Source organism: Eumetopias jubatus, unplaced genomic scaffold, assembly GCF_037043125.1.
Source record: "Eumetopias jubatus isolate StellerSeaLion01/CBP00866 unplaced genomic scaffold, mEumJub1_p1.0 scaffold_12, whole genome shotgun sequence".
Lineage (NCBI taxonomy): Eukaryota > Metazoa > Chordata > Mammalia > Carnivora > Otariidae > Eumetopias > Eumetopias jubatus.
The window spans coordinates 110,531,622-110,555,059 of NW_028274818.1; the positions used below are offsets into that span (position 1 = coordinate 110,531,622).

The 23,438-nt window shown below is 49.0% G+C and overlaps 1 protein-coding gene across 1 annotated transcript in view; it reads left to right on the forward strand.

Moving 5' to 3' along the window:
• The first annotated feature begins 4,531 nt into the window (after positions 1-4,531).
• CHLSN (cholesin) overlaps positions 4,532-23,438 on the forward strand; it is a 128,753-nt gene continuing 109,846 nt past the window's right edge. The window contains exons 1-2 of the mRNA XM_028091864.2: positions 4,532-4,614; positions 14,087-14,216. Coding sequence (XP_027947665.2) covers positions 4,532-4,614; positions 14,087-14,216 — 213 coding nt within the window. The remainder of the gene's footprint in view (positions 4,615-14,086; positions 14,217-23,438) is intronic.

A 23,438-nucleotide genomic window follows, 5' to 3' on the forward strand; every position in this document is an offset into this window, starting at 1 on the left:
AAGCCCCGCTTGGTCTCAAGGCGCACTGTAAAGCCTCGTGTGGAAAACAGTACGCTGCTGGCACAGCAAGAGATGGGCCCATAAAACGGACCAGGAAACCCTGAAACAAACCCAAGTGCGTGTGCAAACTCGGGTGTGATAAAAGGTGTATATCAGGTGTTAAGCGTCTGCCTTCAGCTCAGGTCATGATCCCAGGGTCCTGGGATCGAGTCCCACATCAGCCTCCCTGATCAGTGGAGAGTCTGCTTCTCCCTCTGCCTTCCCTCCCCCACTCGTGCTCTCTCTCTCCTCTCTCTCTCTCTCTCTCTCGTAAAAATAAATAAATAATAAAATCTTATTAAAAAAATAAATAAAAGGTGTATCTCAAATCACTGGAACCAAGATGGGTTTTTTGAACAGCAGTGTTGGTTCAACCAGGTAGCCATTTAGAGAAAGGTAACATTGGGTCTATACCTTACATCACACAGACACTCCCATCAGAAATGTGAATGTAAGAAATGAAACCAAACAGGTTATGGGAAGAAAACTTGGGTGACTTTCTCCAAAACCGGGTGTGGGAAAGCCTTCCTCACAATGATGCTAAAGTCAGGCGGATGAAGGAAAGCGTTCAGAGTGGCAAAGCACGGTTGCATGGCAGAGAACAGCGTACGCGAGACCAAAGGACAGGTGACAAACAAGGACAAGGTGTTTGCCACATACGTCACAGATAAAGGTTGATATCTCTAATACATAAAGAATGTACACATTGAGGGGGAAAAAGATCAGAAACCAGATAGGAAGATGGGTGAAGAATGAAGTGACACAAGAGTGTATAAGGATGGTCCTGCGATATAGAGATGACTCACTTGAGTTAGGAGGGATGCAAATTAAGACCACGCTGAGGTCCTGTTTCTCAGATTCGATGAGCAGAAATCCAAACTTGAATGGCATATTCTATTGACAAGGCTGTAAGCAAGAGATAGGTCCACACATTGCTGGTGGGGATACCAAATGTCAACCATTATGGAGGAAAATCTGGCTATAGCCAGCAAAAGTATATTTGGCAATCCCACCCTTAGGAGTCTGCCCTGAAGATATACCAGAAACAATAGTAAAATACACATGTGCACGATTGTTCATTGCAGCACAGTTTACAGTCGCGGAGCTGGAGACTGAATGCCCGTGTATGGCTATTGATTCAACGAGCCACAGTAAGTCCACCCATGGGGCCCCGTGAAGCTGTAGGAAAGAACAAGAGGATGCCTGTAAACTGATGGAAAATTTCCAGGACGGATTGTTGGCTTGAACGAGCGCGGTGCAGAGGAATGTGTGCAATGCTGTCTTCTGTATGGGGAAGAGCAGAAAGAAATATCCACATATCTGCTTGTTTTTGCTACAAGAAGCTCAGAAAGGATAAACCAGAAACTAATGAAGTTGGCTCCTTACGTGAGTTTGGGTGGGTGGGAATGAAGTAGGAGTGTTGGGAGCGATAGAATGCTTTCTTGTGCCGTCTTAACTTTTGGAGTCCTGTTATTGTTTTACATATTCGACAAAGTTCAGCCAAGATGGCTGGGGGTGGGGAGCCCCATGACTGGAGACACACAGACACCAACAAACACAGCCATTTTTGACATGAATAACATAACCACATTTATGGAGGAACAAACACACTTTTTTTCATGATAAGAACCCCACAAAATTCACCATTTTAACCATCTTAAAGTTAATAATTTAGTACCACTCAGTACATTTGCAATGTTGTCCAATCATCACCACCATCTAGTTCCAGAACATTCTCAGTGTCCCAAAAGAAAACCTCATACCTATTAATAGTCCCCATTCTCTCCGCAACACCAGCCCCCAGCAACTACTAATCTACTTTCTGTCTCTGGATTTGCCTGTTGTGGACATTTCATGTAAACAGAGTCACACAATATGTGTTTTTTTTTTTTTTTAAGATTTTATTTACTTATTTGAGAGAGAGAGAGAGTGAGAGGGCCCAAGAGGGGGTAGGGTCAGAGGGAGAAGCAGACTCCCCGCCGAGCAGGGAGCCAGATGCGGGACTCGATCCCGGGACTCTGGGACCATGACCCGAGCCGAAGGCAGTCGCTTAACCAACTGAGCCACCCAGGCACCCCACAATATGTGGTTTCAAAGAGCCTGTGACTTCCCTCTTGTATGCCCTCCTGCTCACTTGCCCCAGGGAAGCGAGCCACCATGTGAGCTGCCCTCACAGGGGTCCCCATGACAGGGAACTCAGGGAGGCCTTTTGCCAATGGCCAGTGAGAACTGAGGCCCTCAGTCCAGTGACCTTCGAGGAGTGAATCCTTCCAATAGCCACATGTGAGCTTGGAAATGGACTGTCCCCCAGACAAGCCTTCTGATGAAACCACAGCCCTGGCAAACACCTTGACTTCAGCTTTGTGAGGGACCATGAGTCAGAGGCACAGAGCTAAGCCACACTGGTATTCCTGCCCCGAGACTGTGACATGAAGCTGCTAAATTTATTGTTTTATTTATTTTTTTAAACCGCTAAGTTTTGTGTTCATTTGTTATGCAGAAATAGAAAATACAATTTTCTGCCTTTTGGATCTGGGAGGCAGCATAGATCATATTTAATATGACCACTATTCATTTATTGGGAAACCTGGAAGTCCGTTGGTGTTGAGTGAGGCCCAAAGCAAAGGGAGGCTCTGCAGCAGATCCAATTTGTGGCATAAGCTGTCCTGCACTTGGGCCATATAACTTGGAAGGTCCAATAGAGCTAGAGAGGTACATACATGGTAGATGAGACTGTGTGTGGTCCCACTCACTGTCCCCTAGAGCTTGGCACAAAGCCATGCCCTCTGCTGCAGAGAATTACATACCATGCTAAGGAGCTCTGGATGCTACCTGGCCTTAGATTGAGCACCTGGCCATGGACATCATCTTAGCATGTGACTGGAGCTGTCCATCGGGAATGGGACATTTTCAGACCCATGAAGTTACAAGTTTGGGTGAGTGTGTCAGCAGTCCATTGTATGGTGAAAATGGTATCTTTTTCTTGGTTTTCTATCACACTGTGTTGTCTCCTTGTGTACACAGCTCTTTCCTATTGAGTGCTGGACATAATATATGAGCAATTATAATTTGGGCTACACGATTAGTATCTTCTAGGAAGATTTTACCCTTTTTGCTTTGAGCAGGCTAGCAGCACCAACAATAAACCCTGAATCACCTGAATACAGTTTCAGAAATTGAGATGAATACGGATTTTATGAAGTCCCTGCAAGGCTGGTCTACTTTGGTGGTATTCACTCTTACCATGTAGCTGTTCAGGGTCTCAGCTCAAAGATAGGACACTTAGAAGAACCCTCCCCCTTAGCAGCTCTAGCCCACCAAGCTGTCAGTCTCTGTTCAGGTTCTCAGCCTTCCTGCTGCCTCTTCGAGAACCGACTGACCCCTGAGTGGAAATTGTTGCTAAATGTCAGGTGTAGTACTCTGGGTTTCCTTTTATCCCGTCAGAATATTTCACTTTGATGGCATAAAACAATTATCTTTTAAAGTTTTTTATTTTTAAGTAATCTCTACATCCAGTGTGGGGCTCAAATTCATGACCCCAAGATCAAGAGTCGCATCTTCCACAGACTGAGCCAGCCAGGTGCCCCTAAAACAGAATAATTTTTAAACGATTATATTTTGGCCAGCTTTTTTTGCTGTTCTCAATGGGAGGCTGACCTGAATTGCCCATTCCTACATTATCAGAGCTTTTTTCTTTTTTAAGGCAAACCTCAACAATATATTATACATTCACTTACATGTTTTTACGTTACATGATATGCTGTTTAAGTTTATGGGAGGAAAACTCTTCTCCGTGGGGCCACGAGGCCGTCGGGGCAGTTTGAAAGCAGGACAGTGTCTCCTGAAATCAGCAAGGTCGGACGTTCTCACACCTGCGCGCGCGCGGGAGGGCGGGAAGTGACCGGAGCACCCGGGGGAGAGCGGGGAGTGACCGGAGCCGCACCCGCACCGGGGGAAGGGGGCGTGTTACCCGAGCAGCACCTGCGCGCGCGGGGAGCTACCCTCGCACCTAGAAGCAGGGGAGGCGCCGCAGAACTGCACCTGCTCCCGCCGCGGCCCCGCGCTGCCCGCCCGGCGCGGCGTTCCCGTCCCTAGACCCCCAGATGCTCCGAGGCACCGACAGTCACCCCACTCGGGCACCTTAAAGCCACGTGGGGTCGCCCGGGCGACCCCTAAGCCCACGACCGCATTCCCGGGGCTCCACCTGTGCGGCGCTCAAACATTGTGCACAGTTCTATAGTTTCAGCATCTTCAGTTCATACAATTGAGTTATGTTTAAGACGAATCTGGTGCGCCCAAACAGACCGCCCCAGCGGCCAGAAACCGAGGACGGCGCCCCAGCCCCAGCAGGCGTTGCTAGGCAACCCGCGGCTCCCAGCAAACCCGCAGCGCCCAGAGATGACGCCACCAGCCCGCGTCCGCATCTGGACCTGCCGCCCCGCTGCCGCCGCATGCCATTGGGCGGCGGGCAGACGGAGGCGGGCCTCGGCCAATGGGCGACGCCGCTCCGGAGGGCGGGACCGTGTTACCAGGGCCGTGCGCCTGCCGGAAGCCCGCGTCGGAGGCCACGCGCAGGTAGGCGAGGACCGCGGGTCGGCGGTCGCGGGGCGGCTCCCACGTGGGTGCGGGTCCCCAGCGGTTGGCCGGAGGGACCCGCGGAGTCCCGCAGAGGGCGCGCGGGGTCCGAGCCGCCGGCTTACCCGGGCTGTGCCCCCCGAGCCTGGCATTCCCTTCGCCACAAACCGCCCCTTGACTAAAGCGTTCGGTGGGCTCCCGCGCGTCCGCCTGCCCCGGGCCTGGGCTGGCCGCCGGACTCGCGGCGGAAACGACGCCGACCTGGGGCGCTTGCGTTCTGAGCGGACAAGAACGAATAAGTAAGGTGGTGGTGGGCGCTGGCAGGAAAATGAGGCGGAGCACGGCGCGGAGAGCGGGCCGCGTTGGTGTCAGCAGACACCCGCGGTGCAGGGACCCCGGGCGCAGCAGCAGCCGCTGCGGCGAGAGCACAGGCCGGAGGGCGGGGGACAGGGGCGACGTCGGGCAGCCACGCGCGCCGCAGGCCTAGGTGAGGTCGCGGACTCCTCCCCGAGCGAAATGGGAAGCCTCGGGCGTTCTCCGAGTCATTCTCGGAGTGCTGTGTTGGAAGGGGACTGGAGGGGCAGGGGGCAGGGACGGGGGCTCTTGGGAAACGCAGATGGGCGCATAGCAGTGGTACAGGGAGTGAAAAGTAGTCACTGCCCTCTGGACGTGCTTTAGAGACAAGGCCGACGGGGTTAACGGATACCGGACTTGTGGGACGCCACAGTCTTTAGCTTGAGCCAAAATTTGTATTTCACCAGGGGGCCATTCGTTGAGAGGACACATGCCCAGGAAGATGGTTTGTGGAGGACGATGAGAAGTGTCGGTCCTGACGCCTTGTGTGTGAGATGATGTGTGAGGGTGTAGGTGACACAGCGCACTAGTGCGGTTCCGGGGCACGTTCCAGGTCACCAGTGGGTAGCTGGTGTTTAGAGCTGCTGCACAACGACATGCGGTCACTTAGCGAATGAGTGTAGGCAGAGAGGAAACTGGGCTGGAACACTGGAGCCCTCAGCGCGGAGGGTCGGAGAGGTGAAGGGGTAGGAGGAAACCAGATGGTTGTGGGGTCTGTTTTGGAAGCTAAGAGAAGAAAAGAGGGTGGAGAGAGGTGAGCATCAGCTGTCAGATGCTGCCTTTAGGTCAAATAAGGTGAGTACTGAGAATCTGCCGTGGGATTTCACGTCTGTGAGGAGCAAGCTGGACTGTAGGTAAAGAGGTAAGGTGGGATTTTCATCAGTAATAACTGTTGCAGGAGGGATAAGAGCTGTGTGAACTGAGCTGACCTTGGATTTGTCCAGAGGTGACTGAGGGACTAGGCATGGGAAGGGGGAGCGGCACTCAGTAGACTTAGGAAGTGAAAAACTACAAAAACTGGGGTGGGGCTGTCGGTCCATGTGAAACCCATCTGGGTTTGCTAACTGGCACTTATCAAAGGTAGGCACCTACCCTTCCACAGGGCCGTCCAGTGGGGCCCCATCTTCGGGTGTTGGCTGGATTCTTTCGGCAGCCTTGACTTTCTCAGGCAGGCACTTTTTAAGGGCGCTAGGGTCATCGTAGAGATGGGGCCTTGAGCTGTTAGAAACTGTATTAGTGTTTTGTGCAAGTCTTTGTGGGCCAAGGTTGAGGACCAGTGGAGAGAGGAGCCTGGCTACAGTTTGGTCCCGGAGAGAGGCTTTGTCCTTATGGTGTCCTTGGTGAGCTTGAGAACAGTTGTGGTAGAGTGGCAAAAGCCTGGTGGGAGGGCTGTGAGACGGAACAGGAGGGAAGGGCTTACAGGCAGTGCAGGTAGGTGGCTCTTGAGGGTCTTGGCAGGAGGAAGCAGAAATGGGGTAAGAGCATGTGAGATCAAGAGAGTTTTTACGATGTGGGAAATTTTAGTTGAGTAGAAGGGAAGCTGGAACAGTGCAGGAGGGGAATTGCTCAGGGATGTCCCTGCACAGGCGGGGCATGGAACCCAGTGTGGGAGTCGAGGGTTTGGCCTCTGTTGGAAAATGGCAGGATTGCATCCTGACAGGAGAGAAGGGTGGGGGGTAGATGTGGGAGCTTGTAGAAGTTCCCTTCCAGTTGCTTTGATTTCCTCTGTGACCGGGAAGTAAGGTTCTGTGAGAGAAGGGAGAAGACCTTGGAGATTTGAGAGGAGAAGCTCTTCCAGGCGAGTGGCTGGGGTGGGGAAATGTGGGGCCACCAGTGAGGCTGAAGGATTGTTGGACCCCGGGGTGCTGAGCGAGGTGAGCTGCAAAGAGGGTAGGTGGGCTTGGTGAGTAAGAAATTTGGAGCTTTTGTAGTAACTGGGCTTCGAGTTTGGCATTTGGAGGAGGGGGAGGGGAGGGTAAAGTACCAGGAGAGCAAAATCTGGAGGCCATTCTAAGTGGGCAAGTCAGAACGCAGACCAGTCTGGATCAAAATGAACAGGAACAAAGTCCTGTTCCGCTCCTGGACTCCTTGGATGGATTTCGAGGGTTGTGGATTGTGAGGGCGCACACCCTCCTCCAGGGGCCCTTGCCTGCAGCCTGATGGGACACATCAGAGGGATCATGCTCTGGGTGAGAGGGGGCATTGGGGGCTATGGGTGGGGATTTCAGATTTAAGAAGACTTTTTTTCTTATAGGCTGATTTATTTTTTTAAGCTCCTGTGGGGTTTCTTTTCAGCCCTGGAGACCCGGCAGCCTCAGCCTGTTGGTGCTAACACGTCCTGACCGGTGACTGTCGCCACGCCCAGACGGTTAGCTGGTCTCTGTGTGTCTGATGTGGGTCCTCAGCTTCCTGCTGGTAGAAGTAATTATTTGCTCCACTGAACACTTTGAGCTGGTACCTTAGAATAAAGTGTTGTGTTTCTGCTTTTGTTGTAGAAATTACAGAAAAGTAGAAGGGGGGAAAAGCCATACTTGTAATTCTAACTCCCTAAAATGTTAATATTTTAATGTATTTCCTTCTAGTTTTTTGCTTCATAAATATTTGTGTATCATTTTTCTTACAAAATGAGGGTCACATTGTACACATGTAGGTTTACGCCCCATCTTTTCCCTTTACGTTGTACTCTGAGCTTTTACTCATATGACTGAACATTCTGTGTGCTCTCGGGCAGGCGTCCTCCTGTGTGCGAACGAGTCATTCATTTTCCCAGTCAGCTATTATTGGACATTTATGGGGTTTTCAACTTTTTAATTGAAGAGGCGTTATCATCCCTTGTACAGTGCCATTGTCATCCTTATATTTGAATCTCAGTCAATGATTATTTCATCAGGATAAGTTCTAGAAGTGGAATTACGGGCCAAAGCACTTGATAAATGTTACAATTACCTTTTAAAGAGACTGTGCCAATTTATTCTCCTGTCAGTAGGCATGATAACGGCCTTTTCATCATTCTCTGGCTAATCCTGAATAATAGAATTTTAAAAATCGCTTATGTAAAAAAATGGCATTTTTAACCTATCCAGTTAGCTAAGTAATACGTGCATACAGCTACAAACCTCCAGCGGTAGTGGGACATGGAAAAGAACAGCAGCGGTCAGCTGCCCCTGGGCTGCTCCTCGGAGGCAAGCCCTGTCATCTTTCAGCTTTTCAAACTGGGATCACTTCCAAACTTCAGAGGTCTGCCCCCGATAGGTGCACCCTGGTTTCCTCACCCATGTGCCGCCCTCACTGGCCACAGGAGGAACTGAGTTCATACACGTACAGCACTTAGAACAGGGCCTGGCACATGGTAAGCGCTGGGTAAATGTGAATTTTCACGGCCAGTGTTATGATTAGCTTTCCTAACACCCCTCCACATGACCTTCCTCCCGGCCACCAAATATGGGGAAAGCTTATGCTGGTGTAGCTTTATGAGCAGCTAGATGTTTTGCAGAAAAGCCTGTGAGGAAAAAGAAACACATAAAGGACGGGTCTTGAGCCTTCTGAGGTAGTGGCGCCGGGCCACTTAACCACTGCCGACCTTCAGGGGCTCCACTGAGGCTGGTTTCTTCAGCACCCTTCTCAGCAGATGGATTCCTCCCTTCGCTTGCTTGTTTTTCAAGCAGCACCTGAGGTCACTGAGGAGCATTTGTTGGCTCTGGATGTGCCAAATGCTTAGACACACTCATGCCCCCTTCAAAGCTTCTCTGAAATAGGGTTACCGCTAAGGGCAAAAAAAGAAAGAAAGAAAACCGGTACAGAGGCATCATATTGTTAAATTTATTACAGATAATTTGAGAGAGATTAGAGGGTTTTTTTTTTCTTTGTGTGTTTTAGTGTATTCACAGGGTTGTGTGACCATCACCGCAACCTAATTTCGGAACATTTTCCTTCTCCCAAAAGAAACCCTGCACAGTCACTCCAAGCCCCTGCCCCCCACACCAGGCCTGAGCAACCACCAGGCTACCTTCCTGTCTCTGTAATTACTCGTTCTGGAAATTTCATATAAGTGAAATTATACAATCTGTAGTATCCTGTGACTGGCCTCTGTCACAGCAGAATGTTTTCAAGATTTATCCAGTCAGTGCTTCATTCCTTTTCTTTTCAGCCGAATAATGTTCCCTTGCGTGGGCATACCACATTTTGTGATCTGGTTATCAGTTGGTGGACATTTAGGTTGTTTTCGCCTTTTGGATGTTATGACTGATGCTATGAACATTAGTGTTTGAGTTTTTATGTGGATGTGTTCATTTTCTGTGGTGGAGTTGTTGGGTCATATGGTAACACGTTTAACTTGTTGAGGATCCACCAGGCTGTTGTACAAAGTGGCTGCACCATTTTATGTCCCACCAGCACTGAAGAAGGGTTCCAAGTTTTCCACATCATCAATATTTATGATAATCTGTCTTTTTGATTACAGCCAACCTAGTGACTATGAAGTGGTGTGTCATTTGATTTACATTTCCCTAATGATGAATGATGTTAAGCATCTTTTCATGTCCTCATTGGCCATTTGTGTGTCATCTTTGCGGTAATCTGTATTCAAATTCTTTGTCCATTTTTAAATGGGATTTTTTTGTTGTTGAGTTGTAAGAATTCTTCATACATGGTGGACACAAGTTTCTTGTAAGTTATATGAGTTGCAGATATTTGTTCTGGTTCTTGACATTGTCTTTGTACTTTCTTGCTTACATCATTTGCAGCAAAAAAATTTCTAATTTTGAGGAGTCCAAAATTTATGTTTTTTTTCTTTTGCTACTTATGTTTTTGGTGTCATCTAAGAAACTGTTGCCTAATCCAGGGTCTTGAAGACTTACTCCTATGTTTTAGCTCTTACATTTAGGTTTTTGATCCATTTTGAGTTAATTTCTGTGTTTGTTGTGAGTTAGGGCTCTCAATTCATTCTTTTGCATGTGGAAGTCCAGGTGTCCCAGCACCTTTTGTTAAAAAGGCTGTTCTTTCCTATTAAATGGTCTTGGCGCCCTTGTTGAAAATCACTGACCATAAATATAAGGAAATGTCATTTTCTATAACAAACATTGATTGTCTCAAAGTCATGAGACACCATCTCTTAGAACTATTAAAAGAAACCTTTTTGTAATACGGAAAAGTCTTTCTCTCTTTTTAGCAAATAGACTTAGTGATTAAACTTTTTAATGATAACTTACAGCATGAATAAAGATTTAACTTAACTTTTATGGTAACTGGTGTGTAAATATTTGCTAGTTTCCTTATTTCTCCAGCAAGGTAATTGGCTGACAGAGTCCTTTGTCTTTTCAAAGCTCCTGTGTCAACAGTCTCTTGTTATTTTAAGATTTCTTATTACACTGCTAATTGAAATTTGTAGCCTCTGGCTTTGAATACTTTTTTTTAGATAAGGCTTAATTAAAGAATGTGGAGCTTGGAATTTTTCTGATTCTACACCAGTAATACTCTTTCATTGTGCTGTAATCAATCACAGCCCCAAATGGGGCAGGGGGAGCCCTCCATGCTGGTGCTGTGTCCTCTTGGATGTGGCCCCATGATCATTCGACTGTTTCCTGGGTGTTCAGCACAGCTTAATATCCCAGGTTCACCTTATACTTTACTTGGTCCAGACCGGGAATCTTAAGGAGCTCTGCACCCCCTCCAACCCCCCCCTTTTTTTTTATAGAGAATGGTATTTAGAACCCAAATCTGGGCTTTCCATGTCTGCGTTGCTTCTTCACATTGTGATCACCCTTTATAGTTGCCCTTCCCATAATGCTTTCCCACTTCTGTTTGGCTTTCGGGTAGCACTTACCATCTTCTGATGTATCCTGTATTTGTGTCCCCCCGTAAGCATGTCAGCTGTGTGTGGACAGGTCTTTTGGACGGCCTGGTCCAGCCTAGAGCAGCTCCTAGCACACGCTCGGCTTTCTGCAGGTGGTGACAGAGTGACCCGCAAGTGACGGTACCCAGGAGCGGAGCGTGCCTGAGGTGGGATTGCTGGGTGGCGCTGTGTGCGAGCTTAATTCCACCACCTGATTCCTTGATGGAATCTTCCCCTTTTGTCCCTGTGGAAACAGTTTTGCTCTGGGGGAAGTTTACATCTCGGTACATCAGGACACACCCAGCTTTTGCTTGCCTAGCTCTGCCTGGGCTGCCTGCTCTGTCCTTCACTGGCCACAGAGGCCTCCTGCCACTGTGCATGTCTCCCTGCCTGCCTGTCACCTGTGCTCACCTGCTGCTGTTGTATTTTCTTGACAGCATTTATCCCCATGTAAAAGTGTTTTCTCATTTACTTAAATAGGTCTATCTTTCCCACCAGAAGGAAAGCTTCATGAAATCAGGGCTGTTATTGCCATGCTGTTTGCCCTGTGTTCAGCATCTAGCACAGGGCCTGGCACAGAATTGGCTCTCAAAAAATATTTGCTGAATGAGTTATATTTTTATTATCTTTTGATAGAGTCCAAAATGAATTCTAGTGTCAAGAGGAGAGGACATTGGGTTTCTGTCCCTTTACCTATATACACAGCCTTGAACAGCATGTCTAAAATTAAATGTAAAAAAATATGGACGGGGCGCCTGGGTGGCGCAGTTGGTTAAGCGTCTGCCTTCGGCTCAGGTCGTGGTCCCGGGGTCCTGGGATCGAGCCCCGCATTGGGCTCCCTGCTCCGTGGGAAGCCTGCTTCTCCCTCTCCCACTCCCCCTGCTTGTGTTCCCTCTCTCGCTGTGTCTCTCTGTCAAGTAAATAAATAAAATCCTAAAAAAAAAATATGGACATAAGTATGCAATAGATACACGTGTTATACATATATTTGTGTGTGTCTCTATATATATATATGTAAAATCTGGAATATGGAGGATGAAGCCATGGGGAGTGAGTTTAGGATAAATAAAATGAAATACATTTTTATAATTTGTTAGAATAAAAGCTGACATTAGTAGGCCTTGTAAGTAGTTTTAAAGGACTGGTATTAAAAGATAATCTTCATTTTTTTTTTCCAAGTATAAAACCTTGAAAACAAAATGAAACTAGCTATAAATAAATAGAAAGTCCCTTGTAACCCCACCCCCAGATATAAATAAAGGTAAAAGTTTTATTTATATCCTTCAGACATTTTATATATATGTATACAAAAGTATGTGTATAAATGTGTGTGTTTATTTTACATATTTTCTCTATTACTGTTTTTTCAGTATTTTTAAATTTTTTTTAAAGATTTTATTTATTTGACAGAGAGAGCACAGGCGGAAGGAGCTGCAGGCAGAGGGAGAGGGAGGAGCAGGGAGCCCGATGCGGGGCTCGATCCCAGGACCCTGGGACCATGACCTGAGCCGAAGGCAGACGCTTAACCGACTGAGCCACCCAGATGTTCCAGTATTATTGTCTTTAAAATGAAATTGTGTAATACTACACATAGAGTTCTGTATTTTCCATTCTGTATCTGTAACACTATCTCATTTATTTTAATTATTGAGTTGATTTCCATTTTGTTGGTTTTTTCCGATTTATTTAATCCTTTGTTCATGTGTGATTGGATTGTTTCTGCTAAAAACCACATGTATGCAAGGCAGTATGTGTATGTTTGCAGGTGCTGGTTATTAAATTACCATCTCAGCTCCAAAAGCACATTTTACACTCCACATTGTGGTGCTCACATCCTAGCTTGTGGGCCTCTGCAAAGTGCTTTTCTGTTTTCAGCTCCTTTTGGCCTCCACCCAAAGAGGGCAATGGGGAGACTGGAGCAGGTGGGCTGGGTGGGGGTGAGGTGGGATGGGGAGTGGGTGGTGGCGCTTCTTCTTGCTCTTGCTGTTGCGGTCAGCGCCACCCAGTAGTGGCCTTCGCTGCAGCAGCAGGAGCTGGTTCAGTTCCCATGTCTCCCTCCAAGAATCAGCCTGATTCGCCACTCGGAAGTCTCCCCTCACATATTCTCCTGCAAATGTACCCCCCCCAGACTTCCCCACCCATTAGATGTCCTCCTTCAGGTGTCCGCCCTCAGAAGTCTTCCCTTAGATGCCCGCCCCACAGATGGCTCCCTTAGGTGTCCGCCTTCAGATGTCCCCCCTCAGACATCCTCCTTCAGACCTCCCTCCCTCAGAGGTCCCCCCTCAGAGGTCCCTCTCTAAGAATTCCTCCCTCAGATGCCTTCCCTTGGAGGTCCTTCCTCGGAGGTCCCCCTCTTCCCTCATGTTTTTCCCACAGACAGCCTCCCAGAGATGTCCTCCCTCAGAAGTCCTTCCTTAGATGCCCTCCCTACAGACGTCCTCCCTCAGAGGTCCTCCCTCAGATGTCCCTCCTTCAGACATCCTCCCTCAGAATTCCTCCCTCAGATGCCGTCCCTTGGAGGTCCTTCCTCGGAGGTCCCCTCTCTGACCTCTTCCCTCAGATGTCTTTCCCACAGATACCCTCCCTGAGATGTCCTCCCTCAGAAGTCCTCCCTTAGCTGTCGTCTCCACAGATGTCTCCCTCAGATGTCCGCCTCCCGCAGACATCCCCTCCCCCTAGAAGTCCCCCCTCAGCCTTCCTCCTTCAGAGGAACCCTCTCAGAGGTCCCAGCAGCAGCCAGTGCCCTCAGTGGAGGGCTCTGCACTACGACCTCTTTGACATGCTTTCCAGGTTCTAGTACTTCAGCCATTTCTTGGTTCCCCTGTGGCACAATCCCGCAAAGGAAATGTGTTTTAGAATTCACGGGCTTTTTTCTGTTCTTTTACGTGGAGTTCTAGACACTACTGTGCTTGAGAAAGTAGACATAATCAAACACTTCTCAGATTGTGTGTCGCTCCTTTTATGTGGCCCCAGTTGGTGCCTCTTCCACAATCCGAGGAGGCCATCCCAGACACATCGTGGTCCCCTCCACGCATTGGTGACCGAATGCCCTAGTGACAGGGTGCATGATGGTCACCTGCGGCCTGTGATGCCGCGGCTTCCCCAGCTGACGGGAAAGTAGACCTGGGGGATTTGACTTTCTTCTAACTTGGATAGACCATACTTCCTGAAATACCTTTGTACTTCTTTAATGATGGGAGAGTGCTCTTCCCCCTTTGTTTAAAAATGTTGCATGGCCCGAGACCTTTTATTCCCCATGTATTTAGCAATTTACCTTCTCTGTTGCAGGATGGCAAAACAGAAGAGAAAAGTTACCGAAATGACAGAGAAAAAGAACAAAAAATTGAAGAAGGCATCCACAGAAGAGACCCTGCTGGCACCTCAAGCCGTGTCGGGCACCGAGCAAGCACACCCCGAGGTAGGTACCCGTGGGGTCGTGGCGGCGGCAGGGTGGCGCACGCCGGAGCTGGCCGTGCGAGTGCTGCTCTCAGGGACCGGAGGGACGGGCCGGTGCGTCGTGCGCTGGGAGAGGTGCCCTGCCCCGGGGGATGCGTGGAGCGTGGCCTGGGCATCTGTATATAAGAATTCAGATCGTAACATAAAAATGTTTGTATCTGGCATGATATAAGTCTGCCACAAAAATATGTGCATTTAAATTTGTTTTCTGTTACCACCACGTTCTGAGTATTAACATTTTTCTTCTTTATTGCGTTCTCTTTACAATTCCTAGCATGCAGTTGGTTACAGTGGCGTAAGAAATGGTAAATTCTGACAAATTATTGCACATAAAGTAAAATTTGGTCAGGCATACATCATGTAGTGATACGGCAGGCTTTCCCCGTTCACTCGTTTGTGGGTGAGCATCACTGTTGCTCGAGCGGGACAAGGTTGAGTGTGGGTTTTGTTCCTATTTCCCACGCTTGCCTGTAAGCCCTGAACAACCTTACTCACGTCAGTGAATGAGGATGGAAGTTTGGTCGTAACAGCGTTCTTAATTCCTTGAACTTGGAGATGGTTAATGTGATTTGGGGCACATTTTATCATTTTATTTTTAAAGATCTGCCATTAGATGACAGCTTGAGTAGGTCCGTCTTCAGTTCTTTTGAAGAAAGAATTGGAAACCACCTGACTTGGTCAAGGATGTGTTGCTGGCTAGTTGAGGTTGACTTCTGCAGCACCAATATCTCAAGCTCTGTTTAGTGCTCCTGGGGCGTTTATGCCCTCAGCAGTGTTCCCTAGTAAGATTTAGGGTGACAGGAGGCTTTTTTTTCCAAGGTTTATTTTATCTTATTTATTTGAGAGAGAGAGAGAGAGAGAAAGCGCACGCGCACATGAGCAGGGGAAGGGGCAGAGGGAGAGGGAAAGAGAGAATCCAAGCGGACTTCACCCTGAGATCAGGACCCGAGCCGAAATCAAGAGTCAGACGCTCAACCCAGGCGCCCTGACAAGTGACTTTTTCCTCACAAGCTGGGGAAAGGACCACGGTGCAGCGGGAGGAAGAGGGGAGGACCCACCTGACAGCCAGTCAGCTCCCTGCTTGTGGGCCATTCTAGCCTTTTCTCAGAGCAGTTTCAGAATGAGTGCTAGTGGCATAGGGCCCTGCGAGTGCGCTCCTGGGACCACCTGTGCCACGAGGATGCCCGGGGCGAGTCTCCGTGTCCTTCAGGCTGTGTGCGCCCAGTTCGATGACTGTTGGTGCAGATCACTTGAGTACTGCATCCGCTTCGGCATCCCTGTGCTTTTGAGAGATGGTGTAAGCGCATTCATCTCCCTGTGGCCGCAGCAGTCCAGGAGCGCGAGGAGATGCTCAGCTGCTGCCCTGGGGGACCGGGAGGTGTGGGGGTGGGCAGGGAGCCTGGCTGCCTCTCGGGACTCTGGTCCTGCACGCTCTTGGCAGAGACCCGACCAGGTCGGGCAGCTCATCTGATCAGAGCGCCGCTCTACTCCTGTGTGTGGAGGTCCCGTGGTTTACCGGCGTTGGGATCAGGAAGCCTGGCTGCTGTCACTGGCACCTGCATCTTGCTCTGAATGCAGGCTCTTAGCAAACTTGTGACCCTCCCCCGCCCCAGGCCAATTCTTGTTATTCTCTGTGCTCCACCACTTGAGCCCTGACTGTGTCTGTTCTTCCTGCTTTCCAGATCCCAGATGGAAGCTGGCGTAAAGAGCTCCTTGAGCTCCCATTCGGTGGTCCAGTCCACCCCTGGTTCTTACAGAGCCGCAATTACACATGATTTTCTTGGGCTGTTTCTAGGATACTTTTCTGCTTCTTTTAGACTCCTCCAATTTCTTTAAAATAAACCCCATTACTGGGGCACCTGGGTGGCTCAGTCAGTTGAGCATCTGATTCTTGGTTTTGGCTCAGGTCATGATCTCAGGGTCCTGTGATCAAACCCCCTGTCACGGTCTGTGCTCAGTACAGAGTCTGCTTGAGATTGTCCCTCTCCCTCCCCCTTACCACCCCCCCCACCCCATGCACATACACGCTTGCTCTCTCTGTCTCACAAATAAATAAATAAATCTTTAAAAAATAAAATAAACCCTATACTATCACCCTGGTGATTTTAAGTTTTGTCATAAAACTTCCAGCTTTCCTTTCTTATGATCTCTGCTTGCTGGCTGCCAGTCACAGGCAGGACCCACAGAACAGTGTGGGTTTATGGCAGACATCAACATGGGTTAGAATTTCTGCCTAAGATCCAAGGTTATATTCTTTTTATTCAGTTCAGGTCATTTTATAACAGTATGTGATTGTTTTTTTGTTATTAAAGTACATGTTGATTAAAATAAATTTGGAAAACAAAAGAGGAGCTTCTGGTTTCTCTTTTGATGACTAGATTTTTGTTTGATTTGTGACATAGTGGAGGAGGTTCCTGGTAGAGGCACGTGCACTTTTGCTTCCTTTTCTGTGTCTCGGGTGTTGAGGCTTGGTGGCAGGCTGGCCCAGCCCAGGAGCAGGAAGTGGGCTTTGAAACCCACCTGTGGCCTGCAGAGGAGAGTGAGTGCGAAACCGGGACCGGCCAGCAGGGGTCGCAGCCTCTCTGCCTACAGGCAGCCGGTGCTTTGCCCAGTGTGTTTCCAGGCCCGGGGAGGATTTTTATGTCGGTCTCTGAATGAGGTGCTGTGTTTGTGGGCTTGTGCCCTGAAGACCCCTTATATTGTTGGGGCCAGTCTCCCAGGGAGGTGGAGACTTTTCTGGGAGGACATACCTTGGGTTCTGCTAATAAAAGTATTTCTTCACTCTGTGGTTCTCATGGGAAATTATGGAAAAGCAATGTCAGGCAGTTTTTAAAGAGAGAACATTGAATGCTGCACCTAATCTTAAGGAGGGCGGGTGGACCGGGCCTGGAGAGCACATCCTCTTACCCTGGGAGCTCGTGGAAAAGTACTGTGCTGTCCCCCCACCGCCCTGGCTCCAGGATCAACCTCCGGAATCCACATGAAGAACAGAGAAGCCTCTGTCCCCACTTGGACCACTGTGTTGTCCTCCCGGGACTCTCCGTCTGGATAGGCCTGTGGGACCCTGTGTGGCCACTTCCCACAGCACAAGCGCCCTGAGCCTGTGCCAGGAGGGCTGAAGTTTCCCCAGTGCTTGCCGTCTATGGCCCCTGGGGGCAGCCTCCTGGGAGCCAGACTTCCCACTGGGAGGGGGGGCCTCGGCACACCCAGTGGGCTCATCTTGTTTGACTTCCATGCACTCTGGACGCGGGAAGCCGTCTGTGCAGCTCTGGACACTCCGAACCTTGTGCCCCTCTTCACTCCTTCGTTTGCAAGGCTCACTAGCCCATTAACCTGCCAAGGCCCTTACGGGTCTGAATCTTGGAGAGGGTGTTTGTGATGTCCTGGGACGGGGCAGAGCCCTCCTGATGGCTTCCTCAGCGTCCTGGTAACTGGTTCTGGCTGGCCGGCCGCAGGCCTTACTAAGGACCTACCACCTGTGCTACACCCTCCTCCACCGTCCTGCTGGATGGTCGCCCAGGAGGTCAGGGCTGGGGTCCACAGGCCTGTCCTCTTCCAAGGATGATGCCCTGGACCAGAGAGTCTCCACCCATTTCATGGCTTCCTGAAACCCTCCTGTGAGCCTGGGCTGAGGGGCTGGACAGTCAGACCTTCCAAGTCGCTGGACCCCTTCCACTGAGAGGGTTGCAAATATTAAATATTAGACAGCAGGTGTATTCAGAGGGGCTGTATCCCCATTATCAGTTGGTAGAGGAAAGGGCAGGAGGTTGTGGTGTTGATCCTGCAGGTCTTCCCACCCCCGCTGAGGAGATACTCCATGATTTGGTTTCTGTCCCAGACCCTGAGCCACACGCCAGGGAGATGGCATCATGCGTCTGCCCTCTCAGGGTCAGTCAGGCCACTGCATGCCTTGGGGAACATGAGGGAGGGGGTCCTGCAGTGCATGCAGCTTTGGCTGTCTGGAGACAGCAGGGGTGGCTGGTGGTGAGCAGGGGCCTCCTCCGTTTATCTCATGGGTGAGAACCCCTGTGTTTGCACTGCCCTGGGGTTCTCATGGCATAGCTCTGGGATGCCACAGGGTTTGGCTGTTGTCCTGGCTACACGGGAGTCGACCAGAGAGGCTGGTGCTTGCTCGGTTACCTGGCTCGCTGGGGTAGAGAAAAGGCTCGCAGTTGGGTTCCCTGCGTCTGGCCCCTTTCGGAGCACATGAGGAAGACTCTGGGAGCGGGGCCCTCCGTGTTGCCCGGCCTGGCCCCTTAGGGTAGCTGGGCGGGGACTTGCCAGTCAGTGGCGGCTCAGCCGTGTGCATTGGCAGCAATGCCTAGCACCGTATAAGGAATATACCCGGCTCCTTTTTGGCATCTGCTCTCACACTATAAATGTTGGTGATATGCTTCGGAGAAAGATCTCGGATTTGTTGAGCAGACCGTCCCACGTTGGGAATGACAGTGCATTCCTGAAGTCTGCAGGGCCTGGTGACAATAATAGCCACTTTTCTTCTTTTGGAATATAATGTGCTGTGCATTAGCCGTTTGGCTCCTGAGTTCCCAGTGCAGCCTCGTGTGCCCCTTGTGTTTTCATGGGCTCTACGGGAACGTGGCCAGTGACAGCGGGGCTGGACGTGGCCCGGGCTCCGCACTGCCACACTCCGGGAGGTCACAGAGTATTGCTTATCTGGAAGGGAAGCACAGCTACTCCGTGTGGACCGTCTTTTTTCCTTCCTTTGTAATCTCAAAAATGGGGTAGGAATTACGGCCATCAGGCCAACAAGTACTTTATAAAACCATCAAATGAGGTTGTGACCTTTAGGGCCTTGAGAATTCGCTCAGAGCCAAAATACTTCATTCTGATGGTATTTTGCCTCAAGAAATATTACTGGTCTGGCAGTAGATTTTTTGTTGTTAAGCTAGTGGGGGTGAGGGGGTGCTAATCTTTATAGGCAGCTCCCTGGGAGCCTAAATTGTTTTTCTAGCAGAAGTTCCCCTCTGCCATTGTTTTGTTTTCCACTTGGTGACTACTGAATGCTAAGTTGTCAACCAACTGGAGTTATAAACTGACCGACTTCAGGGCTAAGGGAGTTCAGAGAAAAGGGAGACCCAGAGAAGTCCGTGATTGCCCTGAGGGCCACGGTAAGCTGGTGGGAGGCCGAGATCCCCTTGTCCTGTCTCGGCGAGCTCGCTCGAGCTTTGCTGCCTCCTGAGTTCTTTCCTTCTGTGGCTGAGTAATACTCCCGTGTCCTTACCACACATTTGTTTCTCCACTCACCAGTTCGCACACATTTGGGGTGTCTCCAGTTTGGGGCTGTAATGAGCACACTGAATATTTCTGTGCTAGGCTTTCTGTTTTCATTTCTCTTGGGTAAATTCTCAGGACTCAGGTGGACCATATGGTAAGTGTGTGTTTACTTTTTTTAAGAAGCTGCTAAGCTGTCTTGAAAGTGGCCACACCACTGTGCATTCCCACCAGAGTGCTTGAGGGTTCCAGATGCTCCATGTGTCTGTCCACACTTGGTATCGTCAGTATTTTTAATTTTGGCCACTCTCCGGAAAGTAGTTGTGTCTTACTATGTGTGTGGCTTTTAAAGACCGCTTTATGGAGGTATAATTGACGTGGAGTAAACTATTCGTATTTAAATCATGATTTCTTGCGGTTTCACTAGCAGTTCCCTGGTGGCGTGAGCATCTTGTGTGCCTTCTGGCTGCCATAGGTTATCTTTGGTGAAGTGTTTGCTCGCTTCCCTTCTCCATTTTTGTTGGATTGTTTTCTTATGGTTGAGTTTTGAGAGTTGGTTACATATTTTGGATACAGGTTTTATTTATCTGATTTCTGTTCCCCTAGTTTGCAGCTGCCCTTCTCATTTTGTCAACAGTGGCTTTTGAAGAGCAGAAGTTCCAAATTTTGATCAAGTCTAATTTTATCAGTTTTTCTTTATGGTTTACACTTTCTGTTAACATGTCCTTTGGCTCGCTGTGTCCCGGAGGGGCTTCCCGGTCCACCTGTGTGGATCTTCTTTACTGGTTGTAACTCTTACTTAGCATTTCCCTGGAGCCTGTAGTGTCCTCACAGCCTCCCTGGTAACGGTTCTTTACTTTGTTTCTGCATTTACCTGTGGAAACGCCTGCCAAGTGCCCGTGTATCCATTGCGTTTGTGTGTGTGACTGCTTCTCTTGGGTTCACACCTGGAAATGGAGTGGCGGGTGGGAGGGCCGGTAGGTGAACACGTGGTGCAGTGTCCGTGGGCCCCACTGCTTCTGTGTCTGGCGATCTGGTGGGTGCAGAGTAGGACCTGTTTGTTTATTTAGAGAGTTGAGGGGCAGAGGGAGAGAGAATCCTCAAGCAGATTCCCTGCTAAGTGTAGAGTCCCAACAATGGAGCTCCATCCAAGTAGGGCCTGTTTTAATTTGTATTTTCGTAATCACAAGGGACCAAGATGGTTTCTAGTCATTCATTAAGAAATTGTCTTCCGCCATGATTTGCCTCGTCACATCTTCGGCCTTTTTTTTAAGAAACCTTTTTTTTTTTTTTTTTGGTTCGGATATTACACGTACTTTCTCCCAGTTTGCCTTTGATGGTGATACTCTCCATGTGTACAGGCAGACGTCAGATCTGTCTGGTATTGTGGCGCCTGGGTGGCTCAGTCGGTTAAGTCTCTGCCTTCAGCTCAGGTCGTGATCCCAGGGTCCTGGGATCGAGCCCCGCATCAGGGTCCCTGCTCAGCGGGGAGCCTGCTTCTCCCTCTCCCTCTGCCTGCCGCTCCCCCGGCCTGTGTGTGCTTGCTCTCTCTCTGTCAAATAAATAAATAAAATCTTGAAAAAAAAAAAATCTCTCTGGTATTGTTTTCCCCCTTAAGATAAAAGCTGCCTTCTCTTTTCCACAATTATGAACATATTGTTTTATATATTTTTTCTAAGTTTTCTTGTATAATAGCCGATTAAGTTACCACACCGTTATTTATTTAACTTGCTTCTTGCCACACTGTGTAATTCTTCAGTTTTAAAAGTGTGTTTTAAGATTGAATAGAGTAAGTACTTCCTTATTGTTTTGGGGACGGTGTTCTTGGCTTTTGTCACATAGTTTCTTCTTTGTGTGAGTTTTGGAATCAGCTTTCAGGTTTCATGAAAAGTCTTTGTGGTTTATTGGGGTAGTTTTTAAGTCCTTCATGTAAGTTTCATGCTTTTCTCTGAGGAGATCTCCGTATCTGTCCCAGAGTGAGTGACTTGGACAGAGGTCCTGTAGCAAGCTCAGGGCAAACTCCATTGGTCTGTTTTTTGTGTCACATGATGTCAAAATACAACTCAGCGATGGAGGCTGGTTTGCGAGGAGCTACGCTGTCCTGTTGTTGCCTGCACTGGACACCCCCTGGGCCCCTTGGTGCCTGCTCTGGCTGCCCTGCTGTCCCTGCTCTGGCCACACAAGTGTGGCCCCCCCTTCCTTCCGCCCCGTGTTCCTTTCTGAAATTGAGCTTTCTGGCCTGACCAACCTTGTAATTTTCTTCCACTCCTTATTTTCTCACATCCTCCATGTTGACCCCTCACCGAACTTTTCTATAACTGATCAAACCTAGCAGCAACTCGCTGGGCTCAAATTAGGACATTTAACTTATTCAGCAAGTATATATTAAAAATTGTGTTTTGTGCTGCTACAGATACAAGTTTTATTTAATGTTGAATTAACATATGTTTTCATATATAAGAGGTTATCGGACTGCTCATTATTGTATATATTTTTCAACCAACTCTAATAATCTAACAATAGATCTGTTTTATAAAGGAAGGTGAATCAGGCAAGGTGATCTTGTTGTTGTTGTTGTTATGAGGGTTGCGGTAGAGTTTAGAGGGCTTTGGGACGGTCTCCTGTTACGGACAATAACCTGCACTGGCTTTTCTCACATATAACTTGTAGCAAAACACACAGTATGTAAAATTGTACTTTTTTTAGATAGAGCCATAGTTAATTTACCATGTTGCTTAATATCTGGGTTTACAGTCACATCAGTCACTGTTAGGGTGGAAAAATCACACAAAACATGAGAAAACCCAGTGATGAATGGGTTCTGACTCTGGGGGGTAGGTAGTATTTCTCACTGATTTCCTCCCATTTGCATTAGGTAGCAAACAGTGATTGGATTGGCCCAAGAAGGGGAGCCTGATGCAGGCCTGATCCTGGGTTGGGTGTTTCCAGAAGAATGGAAAGGGCCTGTGTCTGCGGCCATTTTTCATCTCAGTACGTGCTTGCAAAGCATGTGATAGAGTTTAACATCCGTACAGGATTAAAAACAATCTCGGGGCGCCTGGGTGGCTCAGTTGGTTAAGCGTCTGCCTTTGGCTCAGGTCACGACCCAGGGTCCTGGGATCGAGCCCTGCATCAGGCTCCCTGCTCAGCGGGGGGCCTGCTTCTCCCTCTGCTTCACTGCTACCCTGCTTGTTGCTGTCTTGCTGTCTGTCAAATAAATAAATAAAATCTTTTAAAAAAAACCCCAACTTTTAGTCCCCCCTCCGAAATAACCCTTTCCCCCTAAAAAAACAGTAACGGTTTATTACAAAATCAGACACCTCTTTTTTTTTTTTAATTTTTTAAGAAGATTTTATTTATTTGTCAGAGAGAGAGAGAGAGCACACGAGCAGAGGGAGTGGGAGAGGGAGAAGCAGGCTCCCCACTGAGCAGGGAGCCCGATGCGGGGCTCGATCCCAGGACCCTGGGACCATGATCTGGGCTGAAGGCAGACGCTTAACGACTGAGCCACCCAGGCGCCCCCAGACACATCTTTTTAGATGTTACTTCAGCAGAAAGGTGCTCACAGAAAGGTGCTGAGGAGATTCGGGGTGGCTCTTCCTCTGGGCTCTCCACCTTGGGGGGCCCTGGCCTTTGAGTCCATCCTCTCATCCTGGGAGGCCACCAGAGCCAAAATTCTGACTTCTGGGCACCTGCAGATCGCCTCAGGACAGAATGTCCCCCATGTCCTGCCATGACTCTGGGTTCTAGCTTCTGGGTACCACTCAGTCTGGGCCTGCTCTTGTCAGTTCTTTGACGCTTTATGAAAATAGTTGGTTTTTGTACTTTGGCCAGCGTTTTGGTCACCATGCCTCTCCCCCACCTCAGAGAGTTGATCTAAATCAAATTAGGCCTTGGCAGCTCTCTTCTGTCCGGGGCCAGCTAGGAGATGTCTGAGGCCTCGTGGGCCGTG